The sequence below is a fragment of the Panthera leo genome, chromosome E1 (genome assembly GCF_018350215.1).
Source record: "Panthera leo isolate Ple1 chromosome E1, P.leo_Ple1_pat1.1, whole genome shotgun sequence".
NCBI classification, from domain to species: Eukaryota; Metazoa; Chordata; class Mammalia; order Carnivora; family Felidae; genus Panthera; species Panthera leo.
Genome location: NC_056692.1, coordinates 59066042 through 59093899, shown reverse-complemented (window position 1 = coordinate 59093899; position 27858 = coordinate 59066042). Strand labels below are relative to the sequence as shown.

General features: G+C 56.7%; 1 protein-coding gene across 2 annotated transcripts in view; it reads right to left on the bottom strand.

Moving 5' to 3' along the window:
- Nucleotides 1–3180: 3180 nt before the first annotated feature.
- The window catches only part of RNF213 (ring finger protein 213), a 105081-nt gene continuing 80403 nt past the window's right edge, over nt 3181–27858 (bottom strand). For both annotated transcript variants that reach the window (XM_042917029.1, XM_042917030.1), the window contains 24 exons: nt 27081–27250; nt 26876–26975; nt 25397–25508; nt 24141–24351; nt 23712–23902; nt 22892–23014; nt 22024–22134; nt 21228–21470; nt 20861–20942; nt 19283–19317; nt 18094–18188; nt 16370–16529; nt 15037–15217; nt 14235–14326; nt 13374–13631; nt 11930–12062; nt 11538–11621; nt 11028–11208; nt 10629–10830; nt 9548–9625; nt 8814–9008; nt 8112–8201; nt 7845–8023; nt 3181–5125 (listed from right to left, as the gene is read on the bottom strand). In XM_042917029.1, the coding sequence (XP_042772963.1) occupies nt 4972–5125; nt 7845–8023; nt 8112–8201; nt 8814–9008; nt 9548–9625; nt 10629–10830; nt 11028–11208; nt 11538–11621; nt 11930–12062; nt 13374–13631; nt 14235–14326; nt 15037–15217; nt 16370–16529; nt 18094–18188; nt 19283–19317; nt 20861–20942; nt 21228–21470; nt 22024–22134; nt 22892–23014; nt 23712–23902; nt 24141–24351; nt 25397–25508; nt 26876–26975; nt 27081–27250 (3460 nt within the window). In that variant the 3' untranslated portion in view covers nt 3181–4971. The remainder of the gene's footprint in view (nt 5126–7844; nt 8024–8111; nt 8202–8813; nt 9009–9547; nt 9626–10628; nt 10831–11027; nt 11209–11537; nt 11622–11929; nt 12063–13373; nt 13632–14234; nt 14327–15036; nt 15218–16369; nt 16530–18093; nt 18189–19282; nt 19318–20860; nt 20943–21227; nt 21471–22023; nt 22135–22891; nt 23015–23711; nt 23903–24140; nt 24352–25396; nt 25509–26875; nt 26976–27080; nt 27251–27858) is intronic.

Below are 27858 nucleotides of genomic sequence, written 5' to 3'. Positions count from 1 at the left end.
GGCGTCACTTCCGGCTACTCGCGCGCAGGCGCCCTGCTGCTTTCGTGGCCTTGGCGCTTCTGGTGGGCGAACCCGGGTCCGGACGCCGCCGCCTGGTGGCGGGAGGCCGGCGGGGAGCCCTGCCCGCTCCTGGCCGCCCGCCCACCTGCCCCGCCCGGGTCTGAGCCGTCCCGGCCGCGCGCGGGCGCCTTCAACCGGGACGAAGGCTCGAGCGGCGACCAGAGCAGCTTCGAGACGGCGCGGGCTGCGGCCGATAACTGGCGACGGCCGGGTTTGCTCGCAGCCTGGTCGGCCCCCGGTGCCCCGGGGGTGGGTGTGGGAGGCCGGGGGTGCCGGCCGCCCGCGTCTTGCGCGCGGTGTGTAGTGCAGGGTGGGCGAGGCAGGGTGACCTTCCACGTCGGGCACCTCGCACGCTCCCTCAGCTTCTGGCACCGGACGTGCCGAGCCGCCCGGACCCCATCACCGAGCACCTGCCCTCTCCGCGGCTCGTGGGTTTGGGTCCGGTGACTTCCGTAAAAGCTTTGAGAGCACGGCGCAATCCTTAGTGGACCACACTCGCGAATTCGGGTGGGTCCTAGTGGGCCCACAGCCTCGCCCAGTAGACCAAACACGGACCACCTTTGGCACGTTGACGCTCACCCCAGGCTCCTCAATTTAACGAGCTCTTCGTGCCCGGCCTCGTGCGCGGTGCCGTGAGAGTGGCGGGGATGCCTACTTTACCCTGGCCGTGGGGAAGTTAAGAGGAGCCCTGGGGGATGAGTGGGAGACAGCATTCCACAAAGGGCACAGCACATGTAAGGGTCCTGGGGTTGAAAAGAGGTTGGTGTAGTTGAGGCACTGAAGGCAGCCAGGGAGACTGATGGGTGGCGATTTGACCCGTGGTTTGTATTCTCCCAGGGGAAATCGGGGAAGTGTGTGGATAAGAACTGTAGTCTGAATATAGATTTCAAGAGGAAATATGGAAGTTTGAGGTTCAGGAAAGGCTTTATGTAGCATTTGACCACCCACAGGTGTGGTGCTTAAATGGGGTGTCTTTGGATGGGATGGGAGCCCCCAGATGTGGGACAATGATTGGTGGGAGTCGGTGGCACAGGATGTGAAAGAATTCACCTGAGGCAGAACAGAGGAGATGGAAGGTTACTGAATACGCCGCAGGGGAGCAGCAGGCAGGGCAGGACAGCAGAGGAGAGGCTGTCTGCCAGGAGGCCGTGGGAGGGGGCTGCTTTTATAAAGAGAGAAGGTGAGGAAGGGGCTTGTGCAAGGCCCTGGAACTGGCAAACGGGAGGGCAAAGGCCTACACTGGGGGCCATCTGGGATGTATTGTGTCGGCCTTGTCATGGTACAGGGCGGTGAGGATGAGGAGGCCCTGGGCTTGGGTAACTGGGGGCCACTCGTGGGCCTGTGGAGCTGGGGCCAAAGTTGCTCTGGGCTGAGGCTCTGCTGTGCTTGGGGGTGCGGGCAGTGGCAGCCAGGGGGATGCTAGGGCCTGGGGCACCCTCATAATCAGGATGGGTGTGGAGGAAGGGGCGAGGTTGAAGGCAGGCCTGTATAGGATGTGCAAGGTCCCGGGGCAGCTTGCATGGGCTCCGGCTAGGGCCCTTCCTCCATTTCTCTGCTCTTGCCTCGGTGGTCCCCCCAGATCCTTCCTCCTCAGAAGGAAGCAGGGCCCTGCTGTCCCCAGTACCCTGATGATGTGTGAAATGCTCAGCATCTGTGCGTTCCTGGTGCTGGTTTTCCAGTTGGAAATGGGAGCCATGAATGCTTGTGCCTAAGTTTAATTAGTGACTGAGAAGGGACTGGAAGAAAGGCAGGAAGCGATGCGAATGCTAGCCATGGCTTGGATGGATGGTCACCCAGCTCGGGGCCTCAGGTTTTCTCCCTCAGCCCCATCCAGTAGCTCTCCAGGCCCCGCCGACACAGCAACTTCTCACTTAGCGCGTGACTGTTAAGTCAGAGGTGTGCCAGGGCCCGTGTGCGTGCCCAGACTTGGGCAGCGTTACCAACCCTAGCATTGCCTTTGCCGGCACCGTCTTCACGGTGAATGCTTATCGCTGGAAGTTCGTGTCTAGGTTAGCACCGCCTGGCCCTGGGAACGACCGACATAGCTCACGGCTGCCTCCGTGAACAAGTGATGGAATCCCGCAGCCCGTGACAAAAAGTGGCTAATGTACACACACGGTAAGGTCTTAAAGAGGAGACAGCAGGGCGCCTGGGTGGCTCAGTCGAGCGTCCGATTTCGGATCAGGTCACGATCTCACAGTTTGTGAGTTCAAGCCCTGCGTTTGCTGTTGACAGCCTCTGCTGTCGGCATGGAGCCTGCTTGGGATTCCGTCTCCCTCTCTCTGCCCCTCCCCTGTGCACTCGTGTGGCGCACATGCTCTCTCTCTCAAAAATAAACATTAAAAAGAAACAAAGAGGAGACAAAGCGCCGTTTCTGCCTGGGCGGGAAGCAGGAGGGGTGCATTTGGGAAATGTGCAAACGAACGGATGTGAACGGAGATGGGAACCGGGAGGAGGAGGCGGAGGACCGGCCAGGGGCCCGGAACAGAAGCTGCCGGAAGAGGAGTCTGACGGCAGGGGCGAGGCCTCCTCTAGAAGCTCCCAGTTTCTCTCCTGGAGGAGCCTCTCCATTTGGAAGAGAAAATGCAGTTTCCCCCTAAAGGGGGATTTTCCCGCTCGAATGTAAGTGGGCCGCTGGAAGCTCACAGTTTATCCCGTTACCCCGTCTTTCCTTCTGCAGAGGAAAGGTTTTCCCGTCTCGCAACCCCGCTCTGTGAACAGAGGGGCTCTCCGACAGGGTTAGCTGCAGCGCTGCTGTCTTCCGGCGAAGGCATTTCGGGCAGGGAATGGGGAGCTCGCCCTCTGAGGCCGAGGCGGAAGCTTCTGGCTTGGAGTCTGGAGACCGGGCAGGGATGGCCAGCTGTGGGTCCCCCGCTCGGCTATCATTGTGTCCCGAGGAAAGGTTTGCCTCTCACTTTCTACACTGGGGTGTACGTCTTCTGCCCAGAACCTTCCACTACATGGATGCATCTACATTTACACACACACATACACACACACACCCCAAAACCATTCCCCATGGCTGAGTTGATGTCTACTTGCCATAAACTGAAGCTCTACCCTCAGAGAGAAGGATTCTTTAGCAGCAAAACTCAAGTTTATTAAAACAGGTATGACAAGTATAATAAAATTGACATTTGCTTGTGCTAGGCCAGTGTATTTCTGTATAAACAAGATAATCTAGATAAGACCATTAAGGCTTTGAAGGTATAGCATACGAAACAAAATATTAGTTAAAAAACCCTTCGTTAAAAGTGGGGGGAAAAATTCCCAGCCCCAAAAAAGGATTCACAGCAAGATACTGACCCCTAACTCCCACTGCTAAGGTGTGGCACAGTGAGGGACCAGAGCAGCACCTGGCGGGCCACACCAGCTCCGTCCCAGCTTGGAAGAATCAAAGGGATTCCCAGTGCAAGTCGACGAGCTGGACAGGCGCCCTCCCTGCTGCACCTCAACCCGTTAGGGGGGCTGGGGGGGTACCTTTGCATAGTCTAGAACGATACAACAATCACGGGTTACTAAGTTCAAGGGGGTGTTGTATCAGATTAATTACTGAGGGGGCCCGGGCCACCGTGCTCCCCTTCATCAGACGCTCTGAGGAGCACGGAGGACGGTTCCCTCTGCAGCTCCCTCCACTGTGGCCGCAGCGTGTTCGGTGGTCCCGGCAGCGTCGTTTCCGCAATCTCAAGCTGCCCACGTCGTTAACTCACTCAGAATGTATATTGAAGACACTCGCCTCTGACTTGTAAACAGCAGTCACCTCTGACTTGGTCAGAGGTCATCTCAGGTCATCTCAGTGCCGATGGGTGCCCAGCCACCTGGGAGCAGGCGTCAGTCCAGAGGCCACCAGTACCCAAGGAGACTGTGCAAAAGAGACACTTCCCTCACAGTAAGAAACGTGGCATATCAGATCGAGTTGACTATTCTCTTTTTTTTCCTTTTGCAGAAACTTAGCTGGTTCTATATTCTCTCTGAGTCTGTTTTTTATGCCTTGGCGGAGATTCGGAGGAAGGACCAGATAGATTCAGAGGGAGGACGCGTTTATTTAGCATGATCCCGGACAGTTTAAAAGTTCCCACAAAGATGCTGCAACCATGCCTTTGATCCAAGTTTGTATTGACCAGGTTTCATTTGGAATTTAAAAGCTCTAGAAATAGAAGCAAATGTGGCCATCACTCCAGTCTCTTCATTGTGTAAAAGAGGAAGGAATGCCCGAAAAGTGCCCCCGACTTGGCCCCGCGCTCTCCACAGTGAAAGCTTTTTGGCTCTGACCCTTGAAGCTCAGCAGTGACTCTCCGTGGGGGCCGGGTGAGGTCTCGGAGGTTTGGCCTCAAGGCACTGAATGCCCTGACTTGTGTTTGGGAGGACACAAAAAAGGGTCTGGCACTTTTGCAGACCTTTCTGGAAACCTACAAATATTTGCACAATACTCAGAGTCGGAGGGAACAGAAGAAAGGATCAAGCTGGATTCTCCTCTGTGAGTGCAGAACAATTTAGAAAATAGCAAAGTCAATAACCCCGTCTCCTCTCCTCCTCATCCTGCACTGAGAAGGGCCGGGGTGGGCGTGTGCTGTACTCCACCTGGCGAGCCGAAGGCACAGATGGCTCCTGTTCCAGGAAGCTGAGAAGCACCTGCTTGGCACCCCGGGCAACCGAAAGGTGATCTGTCCCAGCTTCCCGGGGTCTCCAGTTCTCACCTCCCACCGGGAAGTATCCATAATCCGATGGGAACGATGTGGAATGTGCACGTGTTCCTGGAACAGCGTGGCTCTTGCAGCTGTCTGCGGCACGGCACCCGGGGATCTTGAGTTCCGAGCCACGCCAGCAGCCGCCCTCGTACGCCCTGGCCCAGGCGGCGGCTGGTGACAGACGAGGGAAGAGCCCGCTGTCCCCCGTCAGGAGCAGAGCACTCTACCTCACCTGCCGACCTCGCTTCAGTTCAGCGGCCATTCTCCACACGGGGACACAGCTGCACAGCAGTATCTCTTTTGGGAACTGAAATTCCAGTTCAGGAGGAATTTCACCCTCTTTAGTTTCCATGTAACTTACTAGAGTGTCTCTCAGGCTGAAAAACCAAGGGACAAGAGATAGAAGGTCAAGCACTCTCCCATTTGACGCAAAGATGCCGTCAGTGGTCGTTGCTATTTCCAAGTCAATAGAACCAAAGTGCTTGTTGAGACCAGAAATGCTGGGGGGGGGGGGGGGGGGGGTGGTCATCCTGAAGTCGAGCTACAGAACGGGGACTAGAAGCCAGGGTTCAGGGGCTTCAGGACATGCCTGCCGCCTCCCACACTAAAGTATACGAACACCACAGAACAAAGCTGACCTTGATAATTAATGGCCAGGTCACGTCCCCTTAAAGCACTCTGGTAATGGGATCTGCTCCATAAACACAAAGCCTTGCCATTCAAAAAAAGATTATATTCCATCTCATGTTTTATATTAACAAAGACGGTAAATTCTCCAGGAAAGGGATCTTTTGTTCTCTGTACTAAAATTCCCAGGTAGGAAAGACTTGTTGAATGTGTTCAAGGAATATAAACGTATGCAGGCATGTGCCAGACGGCGTAATGGAAGAAACCAGCACCGATGACGTGTGCTGGCGAGGAAAAGTGGGAATGGAGTATCTATTTAGGAAAACAGGACTGGCAAATCCCTACCTCACATCATACGTAAAACATAAACTGGTTAACAAAGCAGATATACAACCTAAAGCTATAAAAGCACAAGAAGAGAATGTGGCAGAGGGCTTTGTAACCTTGGGACAAGGAAGACCCTTCTGGTATGTTTTTCTAGTCTTTATAGAAAAAAATCTGTCAGATTTGGCTTTCTGAAATTGAAGACTGAGGTAGAGGTTCTGTAACAAAGATTAATCTTAAATATATATTTCTAAATTTAACGTTTATTTTTGAGAGGAGGTGAGAGAGAGTGCGCGTGCACAAATGGGGGAGGGGCAGAGAGAGGGAGACACAGAATCCAAAGCAGGCTCCAGGCTCCAAGCTGTCAGCACAGAACCCAGCGTGGGGCTCGAACCCACAAACCGTGAGATCATGACCTGAGCCGAAGCCGGACGCTCAACTGACTGAGCCACCCAGGTGCCCCTAATCTTAAATCTTTTAAGATTATGAAAAAGATAAATAGCCCAAAAGAAACCTAAAAGATACCAAGAGATAATCTAGAGAAAGACACAAAAATGGCAGATGAGTAGGAAATTTGCAGCTTCACTATTAAATAGGAAAATACGAGTGAAAACAAGACACCTATTTTTGGCCATTAGGTTGGCAAAAATGTAAAAGATGGGTAATATCCGACGTTGGGTATTCTCATACACTATACATCGGTGTGACTTTTTATATCAAATTTAAAATGCACATCTCTCTCCCTCTCCTCCCTCTTTGGTGTGGAATTGTAGAAGTTCTTTATGTATTTTGGGTACTAATCCTTTATAAGGTATGTCACTTGCAAACATCCTCTCCCATTTGGTAGGGTTGCTTTTTGGTTTCGTTGATGATTTCCTTCACTGTGCAAAAGCTTCTTATTTTGGTGTGGTCCAAATAATTTATTTTTGGTTTTGTTCCCTTTGCCTGAGCAGACGTTGCTAGAAAAATATTTCTACAGCTGACGTTGAAAAACTACTGCCAGTGTTTTCCCCTAGGAATTTTATGGTTTTTGGAGAAAAAGGAACCATCACGCACTGTTGGTGGGAATGAAAAATAGTGCAGTCATTGTGGAAAACAGCACGGAGTTTCCTCAAAAAAATTAAAAATGGAACTACCCTACATCCAGCAATTATTTATTACTATTTAGTACTATTATTTATCCAAAGGATACAAAAATAGAGATTCAAAGGGGTACATGAACCCCAATGTTTATAGCAGCATTATCAACAACAACCAAGCTATGGAAAGAGCCCAAATGTCCATCAACTGCTGAATGGATAAAGAAGATGTGGTATGTACACCCACACGTATACACACACTGGAATATTAGCCATAAAAAAGACTGAGATCTAGCCATTTGCAATGACGTGGATGGAGCTAGATAGTATAATTATAAGTGAAATAAGTCAGAGAAAGAAAATACCATGATTTCACTCAAATGTAGAATTTAAGAAACAAATGAGCAAAGGGAAGAAAAGAAAGGCAAACCAAGAAACAGACTCTTAACTATAGAGAACTAACTGACCATTACCAGGGGGCAGGTGGGTGGGGAATGGGTGAAATAGGTGAAGGAGATTGGGTCCACTTCCCATGATGAGCACTGAGTAATGCATAAAATTGTTCAATGACTATACTGCAAACCAGAAACAAATGTAACACCATATATTATATTTCAACAAAAAAAAATTTAAAAATAAAATGCACATCTCTGACATAAGTACACTTGTCACAACCAGAATATATGACTTCAGTAATTATTTTTAAAAGCCCAGCAGGGGTGCCTGTGTGGCTCAGTCGGTTAAGCATCTGACTTTGGCTCAGGTTGTGATCTTGTGGTTGGTAGGTTGGTTCTCTGCTGTAAGTGCAGAGCCCGCTTTGGATCCTCCTTCCCTTTCTATCTCCTCTCTCTCCTCTCTCAGAAATAATTAAACATTAAAAGAAAAAAAGAAAAACCCAGCAGAGATCAAAGCCAAAGGGCCAATCTGCTGGGGGCCTGGAAAGGTTAAAACAGCAGGGCACGGGCTTCAGAGGTCAGACGGGAGCTCCTTCCACGTCTGCAGGTCACGGGAAAGACCACAGGGCACCCCGTGTGTGTGCAGGTCCCACCCGCGAGCGAACCCGTACCTCCACTCTGGGTTGAAGTTGCCCTCGGCCTGGGGGCTCTTCAGTTTCAGGATCATCATTTCATGAAGCTCCAGGAGGAAGGAGTCGAGGTCAGTCTGGTTCAGGAAAGTGCGAAGGCACTTGGCATTGTCTGGGCTGAGACCAACTTTGTACCTGGCACTGATTTCCCTGAAGGGCTCCTAGAATAGAGAAGAAGGGAGGCAGCAAGAGGCTGGCTGGGAGGACAGAGAGCGGCCCCCCAGCCCAGCGGGGTGGGGCTGCACCCACCTTGTGCAGACGGAGCAGCTGTTCCGACCGGTGGGCCGACAGGAGCTGCCACAGTGCGATCGTGTGCTTCAGCTGGCATCTGTGTAAGGCCTGAAAGCGACAGGCTCCTGAGCGGGAGGCGGGGCCGGGAGGGCCAGGCTCCAGGGCAGGAGGCAGGGCCGGGCGGGGCCAGGCTCCGGGGCAGGAGGCGGGGCTGGGCGGGGCCAGGCTCCGGGGCAGGAGGCGGGGCTGGGCGGGGCCAGGCTCCAGGGCAGGAGGCGGGGCTGGGCGGGGCCAGGCTCCGGGGCAGGAGGCGGGGCTGGGCGGGGCCAGGCTCCGGGGCAGGAGGCGGGGCTGGGCGGGGCCAGGCTCCAGGGCAGGAGGCGGGGCTGGGCGGGGACAGGCTCCCCAAGCTGGAGGCGGGGCCGGGAGGGAACAGGCGGGCATGGCGGCACTTCTGCCCCGGGCTCCTCTCTTCCCATAACTGTACACCGGCCGCTGGCCTCACGTCCAAAGCGCCACCCCTCCCCCGCCATATCTCAGAGCCCCTTCGCATGGCGAGAGGGTGGCTGTCGCGCTGGGCCTCGCCTTGACATGCCACTCTCACCTCCTGCCCTTTCCAGAGGTCGCCCAGGTGGGGACTCCCTTCGAGGCGCAAATCCCGGCAGGCAGTGGGGAGGGCAGCGTGGATTAGGCTGCAGCGGAGCCCCAAGCAAGACCCACCTTCAGAACCAGTGCTGTCTGCTCGCCCATGCGCAGCACGTCCTGGACGTACACGTTCAAAGACATGTTGGGGTTGCCGCCAGCCGTGCTCAGGAACCCCAAAGTGACTTCTACAAGCGACAGGGCCTCACAGGCATCGCTGTAGGACTGCAGCTGTCCGCAGATGGCGCTGATGGCCGCGTTGTGGAGGGGTTTCTAGGAAATCAAAGGCGGGACAGGGGTCCGTGGCTGGGGGTTTCTTGTGCCTCATACCCGGCAAGCCGGCTTACCTACTTCACGGCCAAGGCCTTAAGGTGAGAGACCTACCAATAATGACAGTTAATGCTTGGTGATTCCTAAGTGGCAGCAGCGCCCCAGACACTTTACAGAAATTGACGTGAACTCACAGTCCTCCAAGCAACCTTGTGAGGATATTCGCACCGCCGCGCGCGTGCTCACACACACACACCCACACACAAGTCCAAAGAGCGGGAATAGATAAGTTCTCTGGACCTTTTGCATCAGCACGCGTGGTCTGACATCATGACTAAGAAACTACCACCAGGTTTCAACAAGAGAACTCTTGCTGATTTGCTGCCCTGCTGGACTTCTGGAAAGAACAGTGGGCTCAGGGAATGCAGGGAGGCCGCTGAAACCTGGCGGTGCTCCCAGCAAGGCTGAGCGGTCCTCCCCAAGAGGAAGCCACCACCACCAGGTAAAAGCACCGTGCGAGCGGGGTGGTGTGCTGTGATCACCTGTGGCATTTTGCTCTTGATGTCCGCAAAGAGATGCTCATAGTTCCAGTCACGTCTGTGCACCAGAGTGGGGAGTCCCTGAATTTACAAAGAAAACAGCCTTTGGAGATGGAATCCACTGCGGAGGTTTCTGTCCGACAACTCTATTCCTAAGCGGTGACTCAACGGCGGGACCGTGCTCCTCAGCATGTCGCCGGGCAAAGTGTGCCGCTCTTGGCTGCCGTGTGAAGTCTGTGTTTGACCCACGGTCTACAGAAACAGTGACACGGCAAGGGACCCGGCCTCGCCTCGATGGCCAAGCAGGTGCCGACACGCAGAATGCTACAGGCTTGCCGGCCACTGGGGGGAGCAGGTACACGGGGACCTCCCGTTCCTGTACTCCCCCAACCACTACGGGGCACAGACAACGGGACAGCAGAGCGGGTTAAGACAGCCCTGGGTGCAACGGGTCAGGGCTTCGCCGCTGGCAGTGAGGGAGCACACACACGGAACCAGTGTCCCCGACTGGACCCGGCAGGGACAAGAACAGCCCAGGTGAAAGAAGAGAGATGTTGAGGCGCACAGTGTGTTCAGGGAGGGAGGGCGGCTCGGTGTGTGAATCAACCGGCTGGAGAAGGGCTGCGACAAGCAGTGTGGGCGTTACCCCACGCGCACCGGGACACCAGTCGGCCTCAGGGCCGTCACCAGGGAGCGACGTGGGCCAGATGTGGTTCGGGAATGTGGCCTAAGACTCAGAGGGCAGGCAGCAGTGGGCCTGTGGCAGTTACACAGGTGCCGTGGTGTCGGGTGACAGGCTGTGTGTGGAGCGTGAAGGAGCGGGTGGCCGCCAGGGGCTGTCAGGGGCGGAGGCGATGCCGTCAACGACACAGAGAAATCCGGCAAGTCCACGGGGACCTGAAGAGGCCCAGAGGTACGGAGGGGACCCAGGTTCTGGCCTCTGGGGGCAGCGCACGGCTGGACGGTCGTCCCTGTGCCCGCCTCGCTCAGAAACAGCTGAGATGCAAGGCCAAGGCCAACTTTCACAAAACAGACGTGCCGGCCCGGCAAGTCCCGGGGCGGGGGGGGGGGGGGGCAGCCGCACCTTGAGCGTGAGCCTGGGTTTGCCCTGGAGGAAGCGGCCGGTGACCTGGCGCTGGATCTTCTCCAGGTCGAACTCCTGCAGGGTCTCCTGGCCCTGCTCCACCCTGTACTGGCAGTTGGAGAGGATCAGGGGCACGAGGTCCCGCTCGACTTCGTAACTGATGACGTGCAGGTCCGTGACCTCGGAGGCATCGACCGTGTAGCTGAGGGACACACAGACGTGGCGCTCGGGGACCCACCCGGAGCGGGCTCCCGGCTCCCGCCCTCTGTCCCGGCGGGCGAGCGCGCTGCCCGGGCCCGTGCACCCAGCCGAGGCAGGGGAGTGTGCCCGCCCCCGCGGCCCCCGCGGCCCCGCGACCCCCATCTCAGACCCGGCTCCCGCGGCCGGCCGTGCGCTCACCCGTTGTTTTCTCCGGAGAACTCTCCCACCGCGTAGACCATTTCGTTGTGCAGCCTGATCAAATAGCTGACTAAGGCAGTGGAGCAGAGGCCCCGGCCCCGGCGACGCGGCAGAATGACCTCGAAGTCGGTGTCCTCGTCCAGGTCGGCATCGCAGTATTCTTCGGGCAGCTTGATTTCACCTTGGGAGGACGGGGAGCCCTCAGCAGAGAGGCCTCCGCTCACCTCCGCGCCGCCGCTCCCACCACCTCCAGGCCGGCGCCCAAGCCCGCGGGCGCTTCCCAAGTGGGGACAAGCTGGAGCCGGGGACGCTCTGCGCGCTCTGTCCCCACCGCCCTCACGCGCCCACCGGTTTCAAACGATCTCAGCTCCTTCCTGAGTCCACATCCACAGATCCGAGATGACCCACGGGTTACTTTTTTCGTGGTATGTTAGTTCCCTTGCCCCCGACACCTGTGCCCAGAGACTCACGGACCAGGGTCAGGCGGGAGACAGGGAGCGTGGCACCTACCACTGGTCTGCAGTGACATCCTCAGCTTGTTCCACGTCGACAGAAAGATACGGATTCTCTTGCGGAGTAGCTGCTTCAGCCCATCTGTCCGACAAAACACCTTCTAAGGGCCCCGTGAAAACCCCTACCCGGTCGGGTCCGACCAACATCGTCGCGCGCTCTTTGGGACGGGCCCGGCTTTGCGTCTCCGGCCTCAGCAGCGTGTGTGAGTGCGGACGCCGAGTTTCAGCCGCAGCCAAGCCTCTTTTGGGCTTTTGGGGTTCACGGCACCCATTACTTCGCACTGAAGGCTGAGGGGACAGAGGCCCCGAGCGCCGGGCTGGCTGCGGCGGTCTCTGTGAACCCCCAAACACAGCTGGCGCTGACCTCCTCCTCCTGGAGCGGAGACGTACCTTCGTGGTGACTGCTGATAAAAGCTCGGATGGACTGGTAGTCAGCTTCCGAAACGTTCTGGAACTGCTTCACCAGATCCCTCTGCAGGGCCAAGATCTCAGGCAGCGATTTCACCAGCCTCAGCTCTGCCTCCTGCCGAGGGAAGACCGCCAGGCCGCACGTGAGTTCACCTGTCCCACGTTCCTGGGGACATGGGCTCCGGGGCTGGCTCAGGACCTGGGTTTGCATCGGAGCCGGTCGAGGCGCCATTTTACGTGACGCCCCCCGGGCTCCTCGGGAACAGGAAAAGGCCGTTTCCGTCTTTCACAAGTGCCTACCGCCTGCCAGCAGGACACCCTGCACGCTAGGGACGGAGACGCCAGCGGGACACGGTCCCTGCCTTCACGGGGCTGACACGTCACACGTGTCTGGCGAACACTCGGCAAAGAAACCAGCCTCCTGGGCCCCGGCGACGGGCTGGCTGTGCAGGAATCTGCCAAGAGCAGAGGCTGGGCGTCGCTCCCGTGTGTCGTCTGAGCCCCAGGAGACCCTCCCTGCTTGGGCTCCTGCCCTCCCACTGACCGACAGTCGTCGCACTTGTTCCGACAGCCAACGCTGGTACACGGCGGGGAGGGGGAGACAGACGCTACCACAGAAGGCGAAGTTTCAGGGGGCATGAGGCTCAAATGGGGCCTGTTTCCGGTCTCGGCCCGACGCGACACTTCACTGCTCCCTTCCCCCCACCCCCAACACCTTTCTTCCTTCTGAGGCCGAGTCTGGGACACGGCAGACTCTTTTTGTCTGTTGGTTTCATTCTGGTTACGTGTTCCCAACGAAAAAAGCTTTTTCTTTCCACAGACCGTCACTGATGGCCAAGCGCTCCCGGCCCCCGGGGCCAGGACGGTGGACGGGCACCCCCGGGGATGACCTGAGTTCTGCTCCTTCTTGCTGAGTGACCCGGGGAGATGACATCCTGGCTCTCACGTTCTTTACGGATTCCTGATTCCTGCCAACTCTGACCGGTGTATTTCCTCTGTGACTTTATGCTTCAAACTGCCTCACGGCCTGACCTGCATGAAGAACCTACCCTCCCCTGGAGTCCCTGCCACAGGTGGTCCAGCAAGAAAGCAGAGCCCTGGGGCACCCGGGGGGCTCAGTCAGTTAGGCGCCCGACTTCGGCCCAGGTCCTGATCTCCCGGTTCATGGGTTTGAGCCCCGCGTCCGGCTCTGTGCTGACAGCTCAGAGCCTGGAGCCTGCTTCGGATTCTGTGTCTCCCTCTCCCTCTCTCTCTGTCCCTCTCCCGCTCACGCTCTGTGTCTCTTCTCTCAAAAATAAAATAAACATTAAAAAAAAAAAAGGCAGAGCACCGAGGTAGTCGGTTACATGCCCCGTGTGACTGAGTAAGAGCCAGGCCTTCGAGTCCGCAGGGACACGGGCAGGTGGTCACTCAGGGGCAGCCTTACCTTCTGCAGGAACTTCCGGAGGACGGGCACTGTGTCTTGGCCAGAATTCTGCTCCACGACGTGCTGCAGATACTCAACCGTGACCCTCCTCCTGCAGGCCCACATCTTAGAGCAGTGGACCACACTCTTCTGGGGCAGGTGAGGCAGGAAGGCCCCGGGGTCACCGTACACGATTCTGGCCACGGGGTTGGAGCTGATCCGCTCATCCTGGCTGATCTGAGTGGTGACCGTCAGCAGGGCTTTCTCCAGATGCTGATGCTGGGTGCGAGAGCAGCACAGGGGTCTGGAGGTGAGGCCGCTCACACAGACCGCGACACGGGGGCCCCACCAGCGGGCAAGGCCGGGCGTCCGCCCTCCCCGGTTTAGCAAGCGACCAAGTTCTCTTTCACGACGATTTTCAGGTTCCTTGCCTGTGGGCTCATGTCTCCCCAGATGAGAGACCCAGAGACCTGTATCCCCATCCTTTGACTTGGGGGCTTTTATCTCCCTCTGGGTGTATCTACTCCCAATACTGTTCTTATCTGAGAGGAGCAGTGACTCCATGACTACCTGTGCATTTCTGCTGGGCATCTACACACGAGTCTGTCTCCCTACCTGCTGTTCTCACTATTAAAAGTAGCGGACAGAAAGCCACCTACCCCTCCCGGACTCACAGTAATTCCTCAACCGGCCAGCCCGGCCTCCGGGACGGAGGGCACGGGGACAGCAAAATGGTAGAGTGGCCGGTGGTCCACACCTGTGCCTGGGGTTCCGCCAGCGGCCCCACAGCCCTTGCGCGAGGGACGACGCACGGCCCAAGTGCCCAGGACGCTCCCAGGACACCCACCCGTGGGCTCCCAGCCGGCCGCCAAGGCCGCGTACCTCCAGCTCAGGGAGAATGAGCGTCTGCATGGCCTTCTCCCAGCTGTTTCGGAACTCTCTGGACGACAGCCTCGCATCGAAATTGAAAATTCCTACAAGGAAACACACGTTACCCAACGAAAAGAAACCACAGCAGCTACGTAAACACTGACTAAAGGCGAGACCAAAGTCACGCTCCCTTCCAGCAGGGGGACGAGGGGGGATGCGGGGCACTTCTTGCTAAATTAACCTGAGTGTTTCAAAACGGTCCCTGCTGCTCCCAGCAAGCCCAGGATCGTGGTGAAGATAGAAACAGAAAGAAAATAAAGTGACTCTCAATGCCGCCACTCAGAAATAGCCATTCTGCTGCGTCACCTTGAAGACCTTCCCTTTCCACGGGTTTCAGTCTTTAAAGTGGGAACATTGGCTCAGTGACCACAGTGGTCTGTAGCCCCCTTTTCCACGGGACCAACTGTGGACACGGGAACACGGACAGGTAACCCCGGACTGTGTGTCCTTATAGCAAAAGCAGAAGGGGCCACACAGGCCAGGGGTCCAAAGAGGACAAGTCCCAACAGAGGAGCAGACACTGGTCTCTGGACGGTGGGGACTCAGACGCCCTGCCCGTCCTGGACGACGCACGGCCTCCCCGCACGCGCGCACACATGTGACGCCTCTGTGCACACGTGCTGACCCGGTGGGGAAAATGCAAAGACAAGAGCCGCCCTTCCCTCCGCTCGTCCCCACACCCCTCCCCGCTTCCCTTATCCGTCCCCGGCGTCGTGAGGAGTGACCAGCCACCCCCCTCGCCCCTCGAGCTCACTCTGGCCGGAGGGGTGGCGCTGCCTTCCCAGGAGGCTGCGCAGGACGAGGTGCACGGCGTTGATGGCCTCGTCGGCGCTCCTGCCCAGCGTCCTCGTCAACTGCTCCAGGTCCTGCTGGACGTGCTGCTGCAGAAACCCTCTGGGGTCCCTCACCGGAGGCTTGATGATGTTTATCACAGCCTGCGAGGGACACGAGATCTTGTCTGCGGGGGGCCGGTGGGCCTGGCACACGCCCCCAGGAAGGACGGCCGGTGCCGAGTCAGAGGGCGCTGGGGAGGGGCGGAAGCACCGCGCACACAGAGGCGGCGGGGCGGCGAAAGTGACCCTGTGACATCGTCAGCGTGACCTCGGGCCCACGCGGCCCTGCTCTCAGCTCGCTGAAAACACGCTGTGTCCCTCACGCGTTAGGGCACACGTCTGTACGGTCACGTGTGCAAGCACGTGGCCACAGCCTCATCCCTAGCTCGTTAAAGCTACACTGCACGTTGGGGCGCCCGGGGGGCTCAGTCGGTTGAGCGGCCGACTTCGGCTCAGGTCATGATCTCGCGGTCCGTGAGTTCGAGCCCCGCGTCGGGCTCTGGGCTGACAGCTCAGAGCCTGGACCCTGCTTCGGATTCTGTGTCTCCCTCTCTCTCTGACCCTCCTCCGTTCATGTTCTGTCTCTCCCTGTCTCAAAAATAAATAAAACGTTAAAAAAAAAAAATTTAAAAGCTACACTGCACGCAAACCCAAAACAAATAACGTTCGGGTCCAACGGTCGGCCATCATGGTTCATTAACTTCGAGGGGACGCGCTGCGCTTTCTTCCCCCTAGCTCCAGCGAAGACACGGGTAACATCGCGGTCGAGTAGCCTCCCCGCTCCCAGTGTGCACCGAGACGCGGACTGTTTGTTTAAAACTTTGATAATAAGACTTATTTTGCCAGGGCTCCTGGGGGGCTCAGCGGGTTGAGCGTCCGGCTTCGGCTCGGGTCGTGATCTCGCGGTTCGTGGGTTCGGGCCCCGCGTCGGGCTCTGTGCTGACGGCTCGGAGCCCGGAGCCCGTTTCGGATTCTGTGTCTCCCTCTCTCTGCCCCTCCCCTGCTCATGCTCTGTATCTCTCTCAAAAATAAACACTCAAAAAATTAAAAACAAAGAAAATGGATTTTACGGAACCCGATGGGTAGGGCCCCCCGCCAGCAGGGAAACGAGGGGGGTGTGAACCTTACGCTACTTTGTGGATTTGGCAACAAATACGTACTCCTGACCCGCAGGAGGTGGCCAGCACTTTTTGGACAAAACGACTCGCGGGTCGTTGCAAATTCGCGACCGAACGTGAGGCTTGCGGGCTGTACCTCGGGGCTCTGGGCCGCCCCCAGGAGCATGGCCAGGTGGGTGAGCAGTCGTAGGAGCAGGAAGACCGCGGGGGCCAGCTGTCGGTCGGACGCCACCGTCTCGCGTCTGCCCAGCGCGACTCCCAGCACGTGGCCAGTCTGCGTTCTGTCTGCGTGGTTTCTGGAGAGGACGAGAGAAGACAGGGTAGAGACTGAAGCCGGTCATCTCTCCTCAGCCCCAGGGGCACACCTCGGACTCTCGGGCCGTGCGGACGAGGTTCGCATTTGGAAGAGAACGGTGCCATGGTACTCGTCGCCGGGACCACTCGCCTCGGGGCGTCCCCCTTCCAAGCCTCACCTTCCCGTCTGACCGGCAGCCCGAGGCATTCTCAGCGCGAGGCGGCCGACCCGAGCGGCCGCCTGTGCTGCCCCCGAGCCGCGCGTCCAGACAGGGGTCCGCACCTGCTCCTTCCCCTGAAGGGGGGGTAGGTAGGCTAGGGACACGTGACGTGGACATCGGGGGCATGTGCACCCCGATCTCATTTTCCCCAAATCAGAAATGGGATGGAAGGCCCGGCCAAGAGTTTCGTGTCGCACCCAGGTGGGAGGCACAGCAGGACAGACAGCTGCAAAAATACTGGAGATTCTGGGACGTTCCGACGGTTTGTGGCGATAACAGGCTAGGATATTTTAAACTCTAATGGCAGCGGACTAGCGAAAATGTGATGGCCACGGAGGGGCCCCAGCTGCCCTCTGGGGGAGCACGGAGAGCCACACTCCTCTCGAGAGAAGGCTGGGATCAGGACACCAGCCTAGGACTATTTGATAAGGGGACTCTGTCTCCTTCACGTCCCACAAATAGTGGTGGCAGCTGAGAGGCTCCAAGTGAGACGGCGTGGGCTCAGATAGAAAAATGCCCACTTTGTGGCTTCGCAGATTTAACTGTCGCTCTGAACCAGGTCACTTGCGTATGGCAAGCATATCTGTACGGGGGCCACGCCCCAGGCCCGAACAGAAGACATCCGAATGACAGGTGTTAATGCAAGTATGTATCCATGTGTGGCCTTATTTACAGAGAAGAGGCCAGTCAGGGGCGCCTGGGGGGCTCAGTCAGTTGAGCGTCTGACTTCGGCTCAGGTCATGATCTCACGGTTCGTATGTCCGAGCCCCGCACTGGACTCTGTGCTGGCAGCTCAGAGCCTGCTTGGGATTCTCTCTCTGCTCCTCCCCCTCTCATGCTGTCTCTGTCTCCCTCAAAATAAAGAAATACGCTTTTCAAAAGATAAAATAAATAAAATCTTTGAAAAACCAAAATTTCTATAAAAAAGCCCAGAAACTTAAGGGGCACCTGGGGGGCTCAGTCGATTGAGCGTCCGACTTCGGCTCAGGTCATGCTCTCGCGGTTTGTGGGTTCGAGCCCCATGTCAGGTTCTGTGCTGACGGCTCGGAGCCTGGAGCCTGTTTTGGATTCTGTGTCTCCCTCTCTCTGCCCCTCCCCCGCTCTCACTCTAAGAATAAACATTAAAAAAAAAAAAAAAAAAAAAAAAAAAAAAAGGCCAGTCAGCCAGTGACAGAGCGGACACCGCACTGTTCCATGACCACAGGGACCTTGGCATTGAGATCCGACAGGCCCAAATGCACAAGTTATTAATACTGTATTCAGTATTAAGTTACCCGCTGGAATAGAATCAGGCTCCAGAACCCGTAGTCGGATCGCTTTGAAACGAAATGCCCGTCTCACTTACGTGACAGCAAGAAACCCGTCCTCAGGTCTGTGGTTAATCCCGCCAATTACAGCCCCGCAGTCCACACAGCGGCTCTGTTCCATCGGCCGGCCACACTAGGACACACGCAGACGGGGCCACGCTCAGTTGTGGGCGACTGTCGCTGCAGGCGCACACGCCCACGCGGGAGGCCGAGGACCGCGCTGGACGGCAGGCACGTGCGGGGGGCTGCCGGAGCCGTGGGGCCCGGGGCGCGTGCTCCGTGCAAACGTGGTGCGCGCCAGGACACGGGGGCTTTGCGCAGGACAGACTGATACGCGCTCACGGCTCCTCCCTGCTGCCCCGACTGCCCACGCCCGGGCCCTGTCGTCTTGCGCCGGGAACACCGCCGCGGCCTCCAAACCCAGTTCCCCAACTCTGTTGGGATTTTTTTTATTTAAAAAAAAAAACAAACATATGGTTCGCTCCTTCCACAACCTCATTTTTTTCCAAACCAGATTGTGTGCTCCCGGATACTGCGAATCGCAGCCAGACCAGCCTCAAGCCCCAGAGCGCGGAACGTCGGAGCCGAGAGCGGTCCCGGGAAGGACGCGTTTTCTCTTCTAGGTCTCTCGTTTACTTGTTCAATTCAACAGCCTGCTGCTGAGCGAGCAGAGCCCCGGCCGGGTGCCACGGGATGCAGAGACGGGGTGCACGCAGCCCTCTCCCCCAGGGCTTATAATCCTGGGGGTCTTCTTCCTGTCCCTCGGTATCTAGACCACATCTCCTCCCTGGGCTAGTAATCCAGACTACGGACCAGCCAACACCTTGCCGTTACAGAAAGACACGTGTCACGCATCCCGTGTGGCAGTGGCCGGGAAGGACGGCCAGCGGCAGTCTTGCCTCCCACAGGGACTCTGGCAACGTCTGGAGACACTTTTGGTTGTCACGCTGGGGACACGGGTGCTGCTGGCATCTGGTGACTCGAAGCCAGGAACACTGCTCCGCACCCGAGCACATCCCACATGGCCCAGCACAGCCCCCCAGTAGAGGGTTACGTGTGGAGACCCGCGGCGCCCTTGGTCGCCTTCAACAGCCTTCAAAAGGGTCTGCGCTCTCCTAGAGGTCAAGACCCTCATCAACCTTTTCCTCCACGCCCGCCTCTCCAGCCTCAGATCTGCGGGAACAGACCTTTTGGGCCCCGCCCCCCTCCCTGGACACCACGACTCACCTCTCCCACAGAGCAGGGGTGACCGTTGGGACACACTGTTGAAAGAACAGGACACACGTTGGCTGCTGAGTTTCCACCCCATGCCCCGAGGTTAAGAGAGGAGGCCAACACTCTCCTCTCCGGTGCAGCCACAGCCACAGGACGCAGAGCACGTCAGTGAAAACACGCGTGGGCCTGATCGGACACGCAGAGAAGCTCCCTTCATGGGCTCGTGCCACGGGCTACCCCGGGAGCCACCCTTCCTTTCTCTTTCAACTTTTTTGTTTCTGAGGAGCGTGTTTCGTAACAACTTTTTAAACCCAGTTCAAAAGGATTCTTTGCTCAGGGGATGCCTGGCTGGCTCAGTGGGAAGAGTGTGGGACTCTTGATCTCAGGATCGTGGGTGCGAGCCCCACGTTGGGAGATTACGAAAAAATAAAAAAATAAATAAATAAACTGAAAAAAAAAGGAGGGGGGCTGGGCAAGTCCTGGCTGTGTCTGTTTAGAATAATAAATAGGGGCGGCTGGGTGGCTCGGTAGGGGTTGACTGTCCGACTGTTGATTTTAGCTCAGGTCAGGATCCCAGGGTTGTGGGACTGAGCCCCACGCTGGGCTCCGTGCTAAGCATGGGGCCTGCTTACAATTCTCTCTCTCTCTCTCTCTCTCTCTCTCTCTCTCTCCCTCAGGGTGCTTGGGTGGCTCAGTCAGTTAAGCGTCCGACTCTTGACGTACTCTTGGTGTTGGCTCAGGTCATGATCTCGCGGTTTGTGGGCTCGAGCCCCGCATCGGGCTCTGCGCTCACAGCTCAGAGCCTGGAGCCTGCTTCGGATTCTGTGTCTCCCCCTCTGTCTACCCCTCCCCTACTCACAGTCTGTGTTTCTCTGTCTCTCAATAAATAAATGTTAAAAAAAAACAAAAACAAAAAAAAGATTCTCTCTCTCTCTCTCTCTCTGCTCCTCCCCAGCTCACTCTCTCTCTCAAACATAAATAAATAAATAAATTAATTAATTAAAAGGATGATTTACTCAGGCAACAGCAAAGTTTACACGAATTACAGGTGCCATCGTTTGGGCTCCCGCTTCTGTATTTATTTTTTTATTTTTTAAATTTTTTTTAATGTTTGTTTATTTTTGAGAGGGAGAGAGACAGAGTGTGAGCAGGGGAGGGGCAAAGAGAGAGGGAGACACAGAATCCGAAGCAGGCTCCAGGCTCTGAGCCGTCAGCACAGAGCCCGACGCGGGGCTCGAACTCACAAACCGTGAGATCATGACCTGAGCCGAAGTCGGATGCTTAACCGACTGAGCCACCCAGGCGCCCCCCGCTTCTGTATTTAAAAAAGAACTCTCTTTGGGTCGGAACCTGGGCCGTGGCGTGAGCTGACCCTTGCCCGGGCCTCTGGTGTGGCTCATGTCCCAGGGAGAGAAGAGTGTGCCCAGCGCGCCCTCCCCCGGGCGCTCAGGAAGGGGCTGATGCGCCCCGTCCGCGGCCAGCAGGCGCCGCGCTCTGCGAAAGCACCGATGGCGGAACCGGCCAGGTGTCTGGGACCTTCGGGCACAAAGCGCGTGGGCCCCGGGTCACATCGCGGGGACTGACACTTACTGTACCAGTGCACGCCTTCCAGACCCTTCCAGTTCTGAGCCTGAGCCAGCAAGTCTTCCGGCATCGTTGGAAGAAAAGCGCTCTGAAAAGCCAAGAGAGCAGAGAAGCTTCAGGAACGTGGGCGCGCGGCCGGCTGCCACCGCCTGGGGCTGGGAAGCGGCCTCTGCAGCCCGCTTCAACGCTCTCCACCGGGGAAAACAGAACAGGGCTCCCTGCGCGATGACACAGGGCAAGGTCTTCGCCATCGCTGGGGGCTCAGGCGTCAAGTGAGACAGAGGCAGAGAGGAGACCGCAGGACGACCACGGGTTCTACGGGTGCCCAGGGACGGCCTCGGTCTCTGTGGTGACAACCAGCCCCTGGGCTTACCGCCATAGTGGCCGGGGAGAAGGCCAGATTCCTCAGGGGTTCCAAGACTTCGCTGTGTCCGCACAGGAGGAGGATGGCCACGTGGACGGCCAATTCTGCCACCGTGCCTTCGAGGCTGCTGTCCCGGGCACCCGTGCTCAGCAAGGGCAGAGTGTCGGCCACGAGGGAGGTTGCGAAAAGTTTGATATCCTGATGAGAAAGGACCTCGCTCTCCTCGATGAAGCTGTTGAGAGCCTCACGTTGCTGGCGAGAAAACATGTTGAAAAATATATCAAAGACGATGACGTGAAGGCTAACACTGGCTCCTTAAGCTAGCCACACGCTTCGATCCAGACACATATCGAGTAGGAAGGAAAATACGGTTGATTGTCACCATTTGAGGGGAGATTATCCAGATGAGAGAATTTCCATCTGCAGACACAGCACCACACATCCCAGGGCTAACTCTGATGTTCTGCTTTGTAAACAGTATCTTATATTCTTGACTTTTCTTCCTTTTTTTTTTTTTTTAAAGTATTTATTTATTTTTGAGAGACAGAGACAGAGCGTGAGCAGGGGAGGGGCAGAGAGAGAGAGAGAGGGAGGCACAGAATCCGAAGCAGCTCCAGCCTCCGAGCTGGCGGCACAGAGCCCGACGCGGGGCTCGAACTCGCGAGCTGTGAGATCGGGACGTGAGCCGAAGTCGGACGCTCAACAAACCGAGGCACCCGGGCACCCTTGTGGTTTTTACTTCTATTCAAGAAAAGTCCCTCTGGGCTTTGAGGCTGTGAGCACCGTCCCGAGTGTGCACACTCACCTCTGGCTTAGGATGGAGGTTTGCATCAGGGAGTCTGTACAAAGTGGCGACCTCTCTGAAAAGCGCTAACAGTAAGTGGGCCGCCTGCTGAGGGCCGGGGTTCCTGGAGACCTGAAGAGGCGAGGACGCCGGTGAGGCTCGGTTACACACGTCCGACTGAGGGCCAGAGTCCTGCTGACTCTGGCCTTAAACCAGGGGGAGGCGGGACAGCCTTTCCCGAGACCTGGACGCCCGCCACCCCCCGCACCTCGAGGGCGGCCCCTGGCCAAGGACTCTGAGGCCGCCCGGCTCATAGACATTCCGCCATGCAGCTCAGTGCGTTTATCAGACCGCTTGGCACCCACGTAAGAGAGAGCACCGCTGTTCTCCTTCTGAGCACCCCGCCATTCCTGGAAACCGCCCCCACCGAGCAGAGCGAGGCTGTGTATTTACTTCCTCGCTTCCCGGCACAGTCCCAGGGTACACGGGGCCTCCAAGAGGAAGCAAGACCAGAACCGCTCGAAGGTGACTCTATGAATGAACTCCCTGCCTCGTTAAGGAAATGACCGCCCACGTCAGCACCGACGGGAGTCACGACCGTGCACAGGTAGGAGCATCGTCCCCAGTTCTGCCCCCGCACCTCCCATCAGGGTGACCTCAGAGGAAGTGATGTTCAAGCAGGGTCTCACAGGAAATAACATGTGCCCTGTCACATAGGGGCTGCTGATGGCCCCTACCGGGCGGGTCAGCAAGGTCAAGCGAATCTGTCCCCTAACTCGGTTACTAACATCCTCCTGTTTCGGCCAGGCATGCGGGGGCCGTGGACACATGACTCGGCTCTGGGGCGCCATTTGGTACCGAGGGAAGCAGGGAGGAGGGGCCGTCCTACCTTCACAGCAGCCGCAATAGCCAGGGGCTTGCACTCGAGGACGGCTTTGCCCACCGCGTCACGAAGGGACTTGTATTTGTCACCGTGCACCAGGTACCGGTCCATCTGGCTTGAGTGATCCTCCTGCAAGGCCAGGGACACGGGTTCATCACAGTGGGGACGTGGGGGGACACGGTCAGCAAAGAACCGCCCTGACAGGTAGAGGACCCAGGCGATGGTTAGAGGTCCGGCCCCAGGCAGGACGGTCCCCTGCTGTGCTGGGACAGGCCGCCTCCTCGCGCAGTGGAGGGGGGAGTGGGTGCAGGACTGGGGAGGAAGAGGCAGGTCTGACCGTGTCGCTGTGTTCTGTCCCCGCTGGGAGCACAGACAACAGTGCCGTAAGGATGCCCGTGCCAGGCTCCCAGCGGAGGTAACACGGAAAGCCAGCATGCCGAGTGCCATTTCTGTCACCCCGGGAACGGGCCCCGGAGCCAAAACTGCTACAGCTTTTTTACCCTCTTTCTCCTGCCTCCTGTCCCTGCCCACGCGGGAGAGAAAGGACTTCTGCTAGCTGGTTACTATTCATTTGCAAGAGCAAAAGCCAAACGTTCGTTCTTTTGCGTTGCCCACATCACGCCAGATCAAAGGCGAGGCCCAAATCAGCTTTTTGTGCAGGGAGGGGACAAACCAGAAGTGCACACGCCCACCTGTCCCCCAGGGCAGGCCGCCGAAACGCCACCACAAGCCTGGGCAGGTTGGCTGCAGGGAGGCACCGGGGACCGGGCTGGACCGGCGGGGGTGGGGGGGGGGCGAGGCCAGGACGGGAGGCCGCGCCACTCACCTGCTGCGCTAAGACCGCCTGGGGAAACACCCACCGCGCCGGGTGGCCCGGCCGGGAGAGGCGCTGCACGAACTCGATCCCCCGCTCGCTGGCGAGTTTCCGCACCAGGTACACCCGGTACCAGTCGTTCCCGACCTGCCTGCAGAAGCGTTCCACCTGCCGAAGGTAGTGCTGCTTGTCCTCGGCCGCCTCTGCAGAGCACAACGAGACAGGCGTGAGGGCCCAGCGGCCCGCTGTCCTCACTGCTCACTCGTCCGGGACCCGGAGCCAGGCGCGAACAGCACGGGCCCTGGCGTCCGGAACTCACAGTGTGCTGACCGATCCAGAAGGGAGGGGACACAGGGCAGACCGGGATCGCTCTGCTTCCCGAATTCCCACAGAACGAGCTCTCTAGGCCTGGGGTGGAGAGGGGTGCGGACGAAGACCTGCCTGAGCCCTCCTGGAGCCCGGAGAGGAAGTCAGAGGCCCTGTTGAGACACAGGCGGATCCTGGCCATCTCCTGGAGGTGGTCTACTGAGGCCTCGCCGGCAGGCTCGGGGCTGCGCCGTGCTGAGTAGGTGTCCAGGAACACCCCGTCCTCTCTCAGGCACTTCTGGCCCTCGCTGCTAGAGAGGGCGCTAACCTTCTCGTACATGGAATCCTAGGGAACAGAGAACCGGGAAAAAAAGGATGTTCTTTCTTTTTATGTTTACTTTTGAGAGAGAGAGAGAGAGAGAGAGAGACAGTGCGAGCGGGGGAGGGGCAGAGAGAGAGAGGGAGACACAGAATCCGAAGCAGGTGCCAGGCTCCGAGCGGTCAGCACAGAGCCCGACGCGGGGCTCGAATTCACAAACGGAGATCACCACCTGAGCCAGTCGGACGCCTAACCGACTGAGCCACCCAGGTGTCCCAGGATGTTGTTCTTTTTAATATGCACATCCCCAACCTTCCAAAATTCCCACAGTGTGACCACGGAGAACAAGACAGAAATATTGTAAGTTTGGGGGAGCCTGGGTGGCTTGGTCAGTTGAGCATCTGACTCTTGATATCGGCTCAGATCACGATCTCACGGTTTGTGAGTTTGAGCCCTGAGTCGGGCTCTGTGCTGGCAGCGTGGAGCCTGCTTGGGATTCTCTCTCTGCCCCTCCCCAACTCGTACACACGTACACACACACACACACACACACACACACACACACACTTTCTCTCTGTCTCTCTCTCTCTTGCTCAAAATAAATAAATAAATAAATAAACATGAAAAAAAATATCGTAAGGTTGAAGGTACCTGTTTTGAATCATGGAAAACAAACAACCCTTTTTATTTTAGGGGCAAGAAGGAGGGGAAGAGAAAACCTTTGAGGAAGAAAAAACGTCGTATAATATGATTTTCTCATGTGCATCGTAACGTTTTTGCAAATAGCGAAAGTACGGAGAGAAGAAATACGACAAGCAATCACAGCCACAGCCTCTCCACCTGCGGAGATGAGCACGGTTAACCTGGGAGGAGTGGTGTTTTCCTCTCGCCCAGGCTCGGACACATCAGAACACATGACTGCTGGGGGCAGAAGCAGTGTTTCTGTGTGTGGAGCGGAGCTTCACCCACTAAAATGATATTCTGTAAATTTTCAGAGACACTTTTCCACTGAACAGATCGCGTGGTCCAGCTAGTTTGCAGAAGGAGCTCAGGGTACTGACGGCTCGCTTACCTCCAGGCAGGTGCTAAAGAGGATGTACAGCTCAGTTTTATCTTCAGTCAAGAACGCTTTCTCCTCCAAAAGGGACAAGTAAGCCTGGATGTAATCTTTCACTTCTTGGAAGCTACGGAAAGAGACATATGGTACCTGGTGATCTCAGGTCTCGTGTTGCAAAAAAAAAAAAAAAAAAAAAAAAAAGAGAGAGAGAGGGGGAGAGAGAGAAAGTATCTATCTGTCTACCTACCTACCTATCCATCTCTCTCCTCCTGTATAAATACAGACGTGTGTACATACACTTTATAACATGGTTGTACTGAAAATATTTTAGCACAATATTGGAGGAATATAATTCTGTACTTTAGACCAGCTGTTCTCAGCCTTCTTGGCTTCAGAACTCTTTAACGGTCTTAACAATTACACAGAACCCCAAGGGCTTTGTTGATGTGGGTTCCATCTATCGATGTTGATGACGGTCCAAATTAAAACTGAAAAAAATTGAAAATACTTATCAACTAGTTTAAAACATACACCGCACACGTGTTAAAAATAAATAACGTCGGGGCGCCTGGGTGGCTCAGTCGGTTAAGTGTCCGACTTCAGCTCAGGTCACGATCTCGCGGTCCGCGAGTTCGAGCCCCGTGTCGGGCTCTGGGCTGACGGCTCAGAGCCTGGAGCCTGCTTCCGATTCTGTGTCTCCCTCTCTCTGCCCCTCCCCCGTTCATGCTCTGTCTCTCTCTGTCTCAAAAATAAATAAACGTTAAAAAATAAATAAATAAATAAATAAATAAATAAATAACGTTTAGGGGAGTCCGGGCGGCTCAGTGGGTCAAGCGGGCTCCAGGCTCTGAGCTGTCAGCACAGGGCCCGACGCGAGCCTCGAACCCACGAACCGTGAGATCACGGCCTGAGCTGACGTCGGACGCTTTACCGACTGAGCCACCCAGGGCACCCCGTCTGTTGGAACTTTTCTTGTAGCATCTTGACTTTGCCGTCGCCTCGAAGTATGCTTTGTCAAGCCAGGGCACAGGCCGGGGACACTAAGTGTCCTCTGAAAGAAGCCTTGGGACACAGGTCAGCCTTCTCGGCATTTTCTGAAATACCATAATTTGACACGACCGCTGGCCTTTGGCACTGCGTGGGCGTCTCTGTCCCTTCACAGAAGCAGACAGATGTAACTGCTGACACAAAATGTAGGTGACGCCTAGGACGATGAGGGCGGGGGGCCGCTCTAAGTTACCGTCCATCCCCCCAAATCCCCAAACGAGATAGCTGTGCGAGGAGGCTCAGAACCGCAGGGCTCACGCGTTCTCGCACGTGAAACACGTTCCCCTGCCCAAAACACGTCTTCTTTCCCCCAACAAGGTGCCTCGTAGCTACGCTGAACTCAATGCTTACAGCCGAAGACGTCACACACACAACCAGGGGGTGCCCCACTGAAAAAGCTCCCCCAAAGCAGCTTCTAGAAGCTCACTCCAGGCTGGCTGTGCTTACCTGTACTTCAAAAGCAGTTTCAGCACCACCGAACGGATGACAGGGGTCTTATCCACAACGTCATCGAAGGGGGAGAGAGATTTTGTGTGTTCACGGTGCCCTTCAACCAGAGAGAGAGGGGGTAGCTCATTATTCACATCGGACACAAAAAAGTCAGAGGAGGAAGCCAGGATTTATTTCGGTCTACGGGCAGAAAGCAACTTACTTTGGGAGGTACCTCTTAAGAGCTCCTTTTGCGCAAAGAGTAAATTTAGCAGAACATCTATCACCTCCTTCTCTGGTGGGGAATTATCCTTGAAGCATATGGTGGAGACCAGGTCTATGAAGAAACTGTTACACATCTGCCGGATACAGGCGTGCTTCCTGATGGCATTCCTAGGGGAACACGGTGGGGAGGCACAGTCAGTGCTTGGAGAGCGTGCCCCAGATCCCTGCCCAGGCTGGACACCTCGTGTTCTTCAGTAAAGAGATACAAGTATCTCCTTGCTACGGGCGCTTAGAGCTGGGTGCAAACTCAGAGCTGGGTGCAAACGGCCGGACGGGGTGCAAACTGCTCTCTAGGGGCCCCTTGATCATTTGCACCAGCCAGTGATACCCTTTTCTGCTAAAGTCTGCAAAGACCCCGCCCGCTAGACTGGCCGTGTGCCCCGCCTTCGGGCGGTTATCGGAAGGGGGGCGGGAAGGGAAGGCTGCTGAGTCACCAATGGCACAGCGGAAGGCTCTGAGCCCACCGAGCATTTCCCGATGCCAACCACTGGCCCGCAGGACATGTGGCCAGGCACAGCTGGCACCTCGGGTTGGGGGGGAGGCAAACTTCTTCCACCTAAGCTCCTCGGGTGTCTCGTGACGGCTTTATCTAATTTATGACTTTCTGATTTATTTCCGCTAGTCGGGTCATCTCCCAAATCTATGCTCACGTGTGTCTCGGGGAGAGAATCATTTCGGGACACTAGGTGCTTATGAAGCTACGCAAGTGGCCGTCT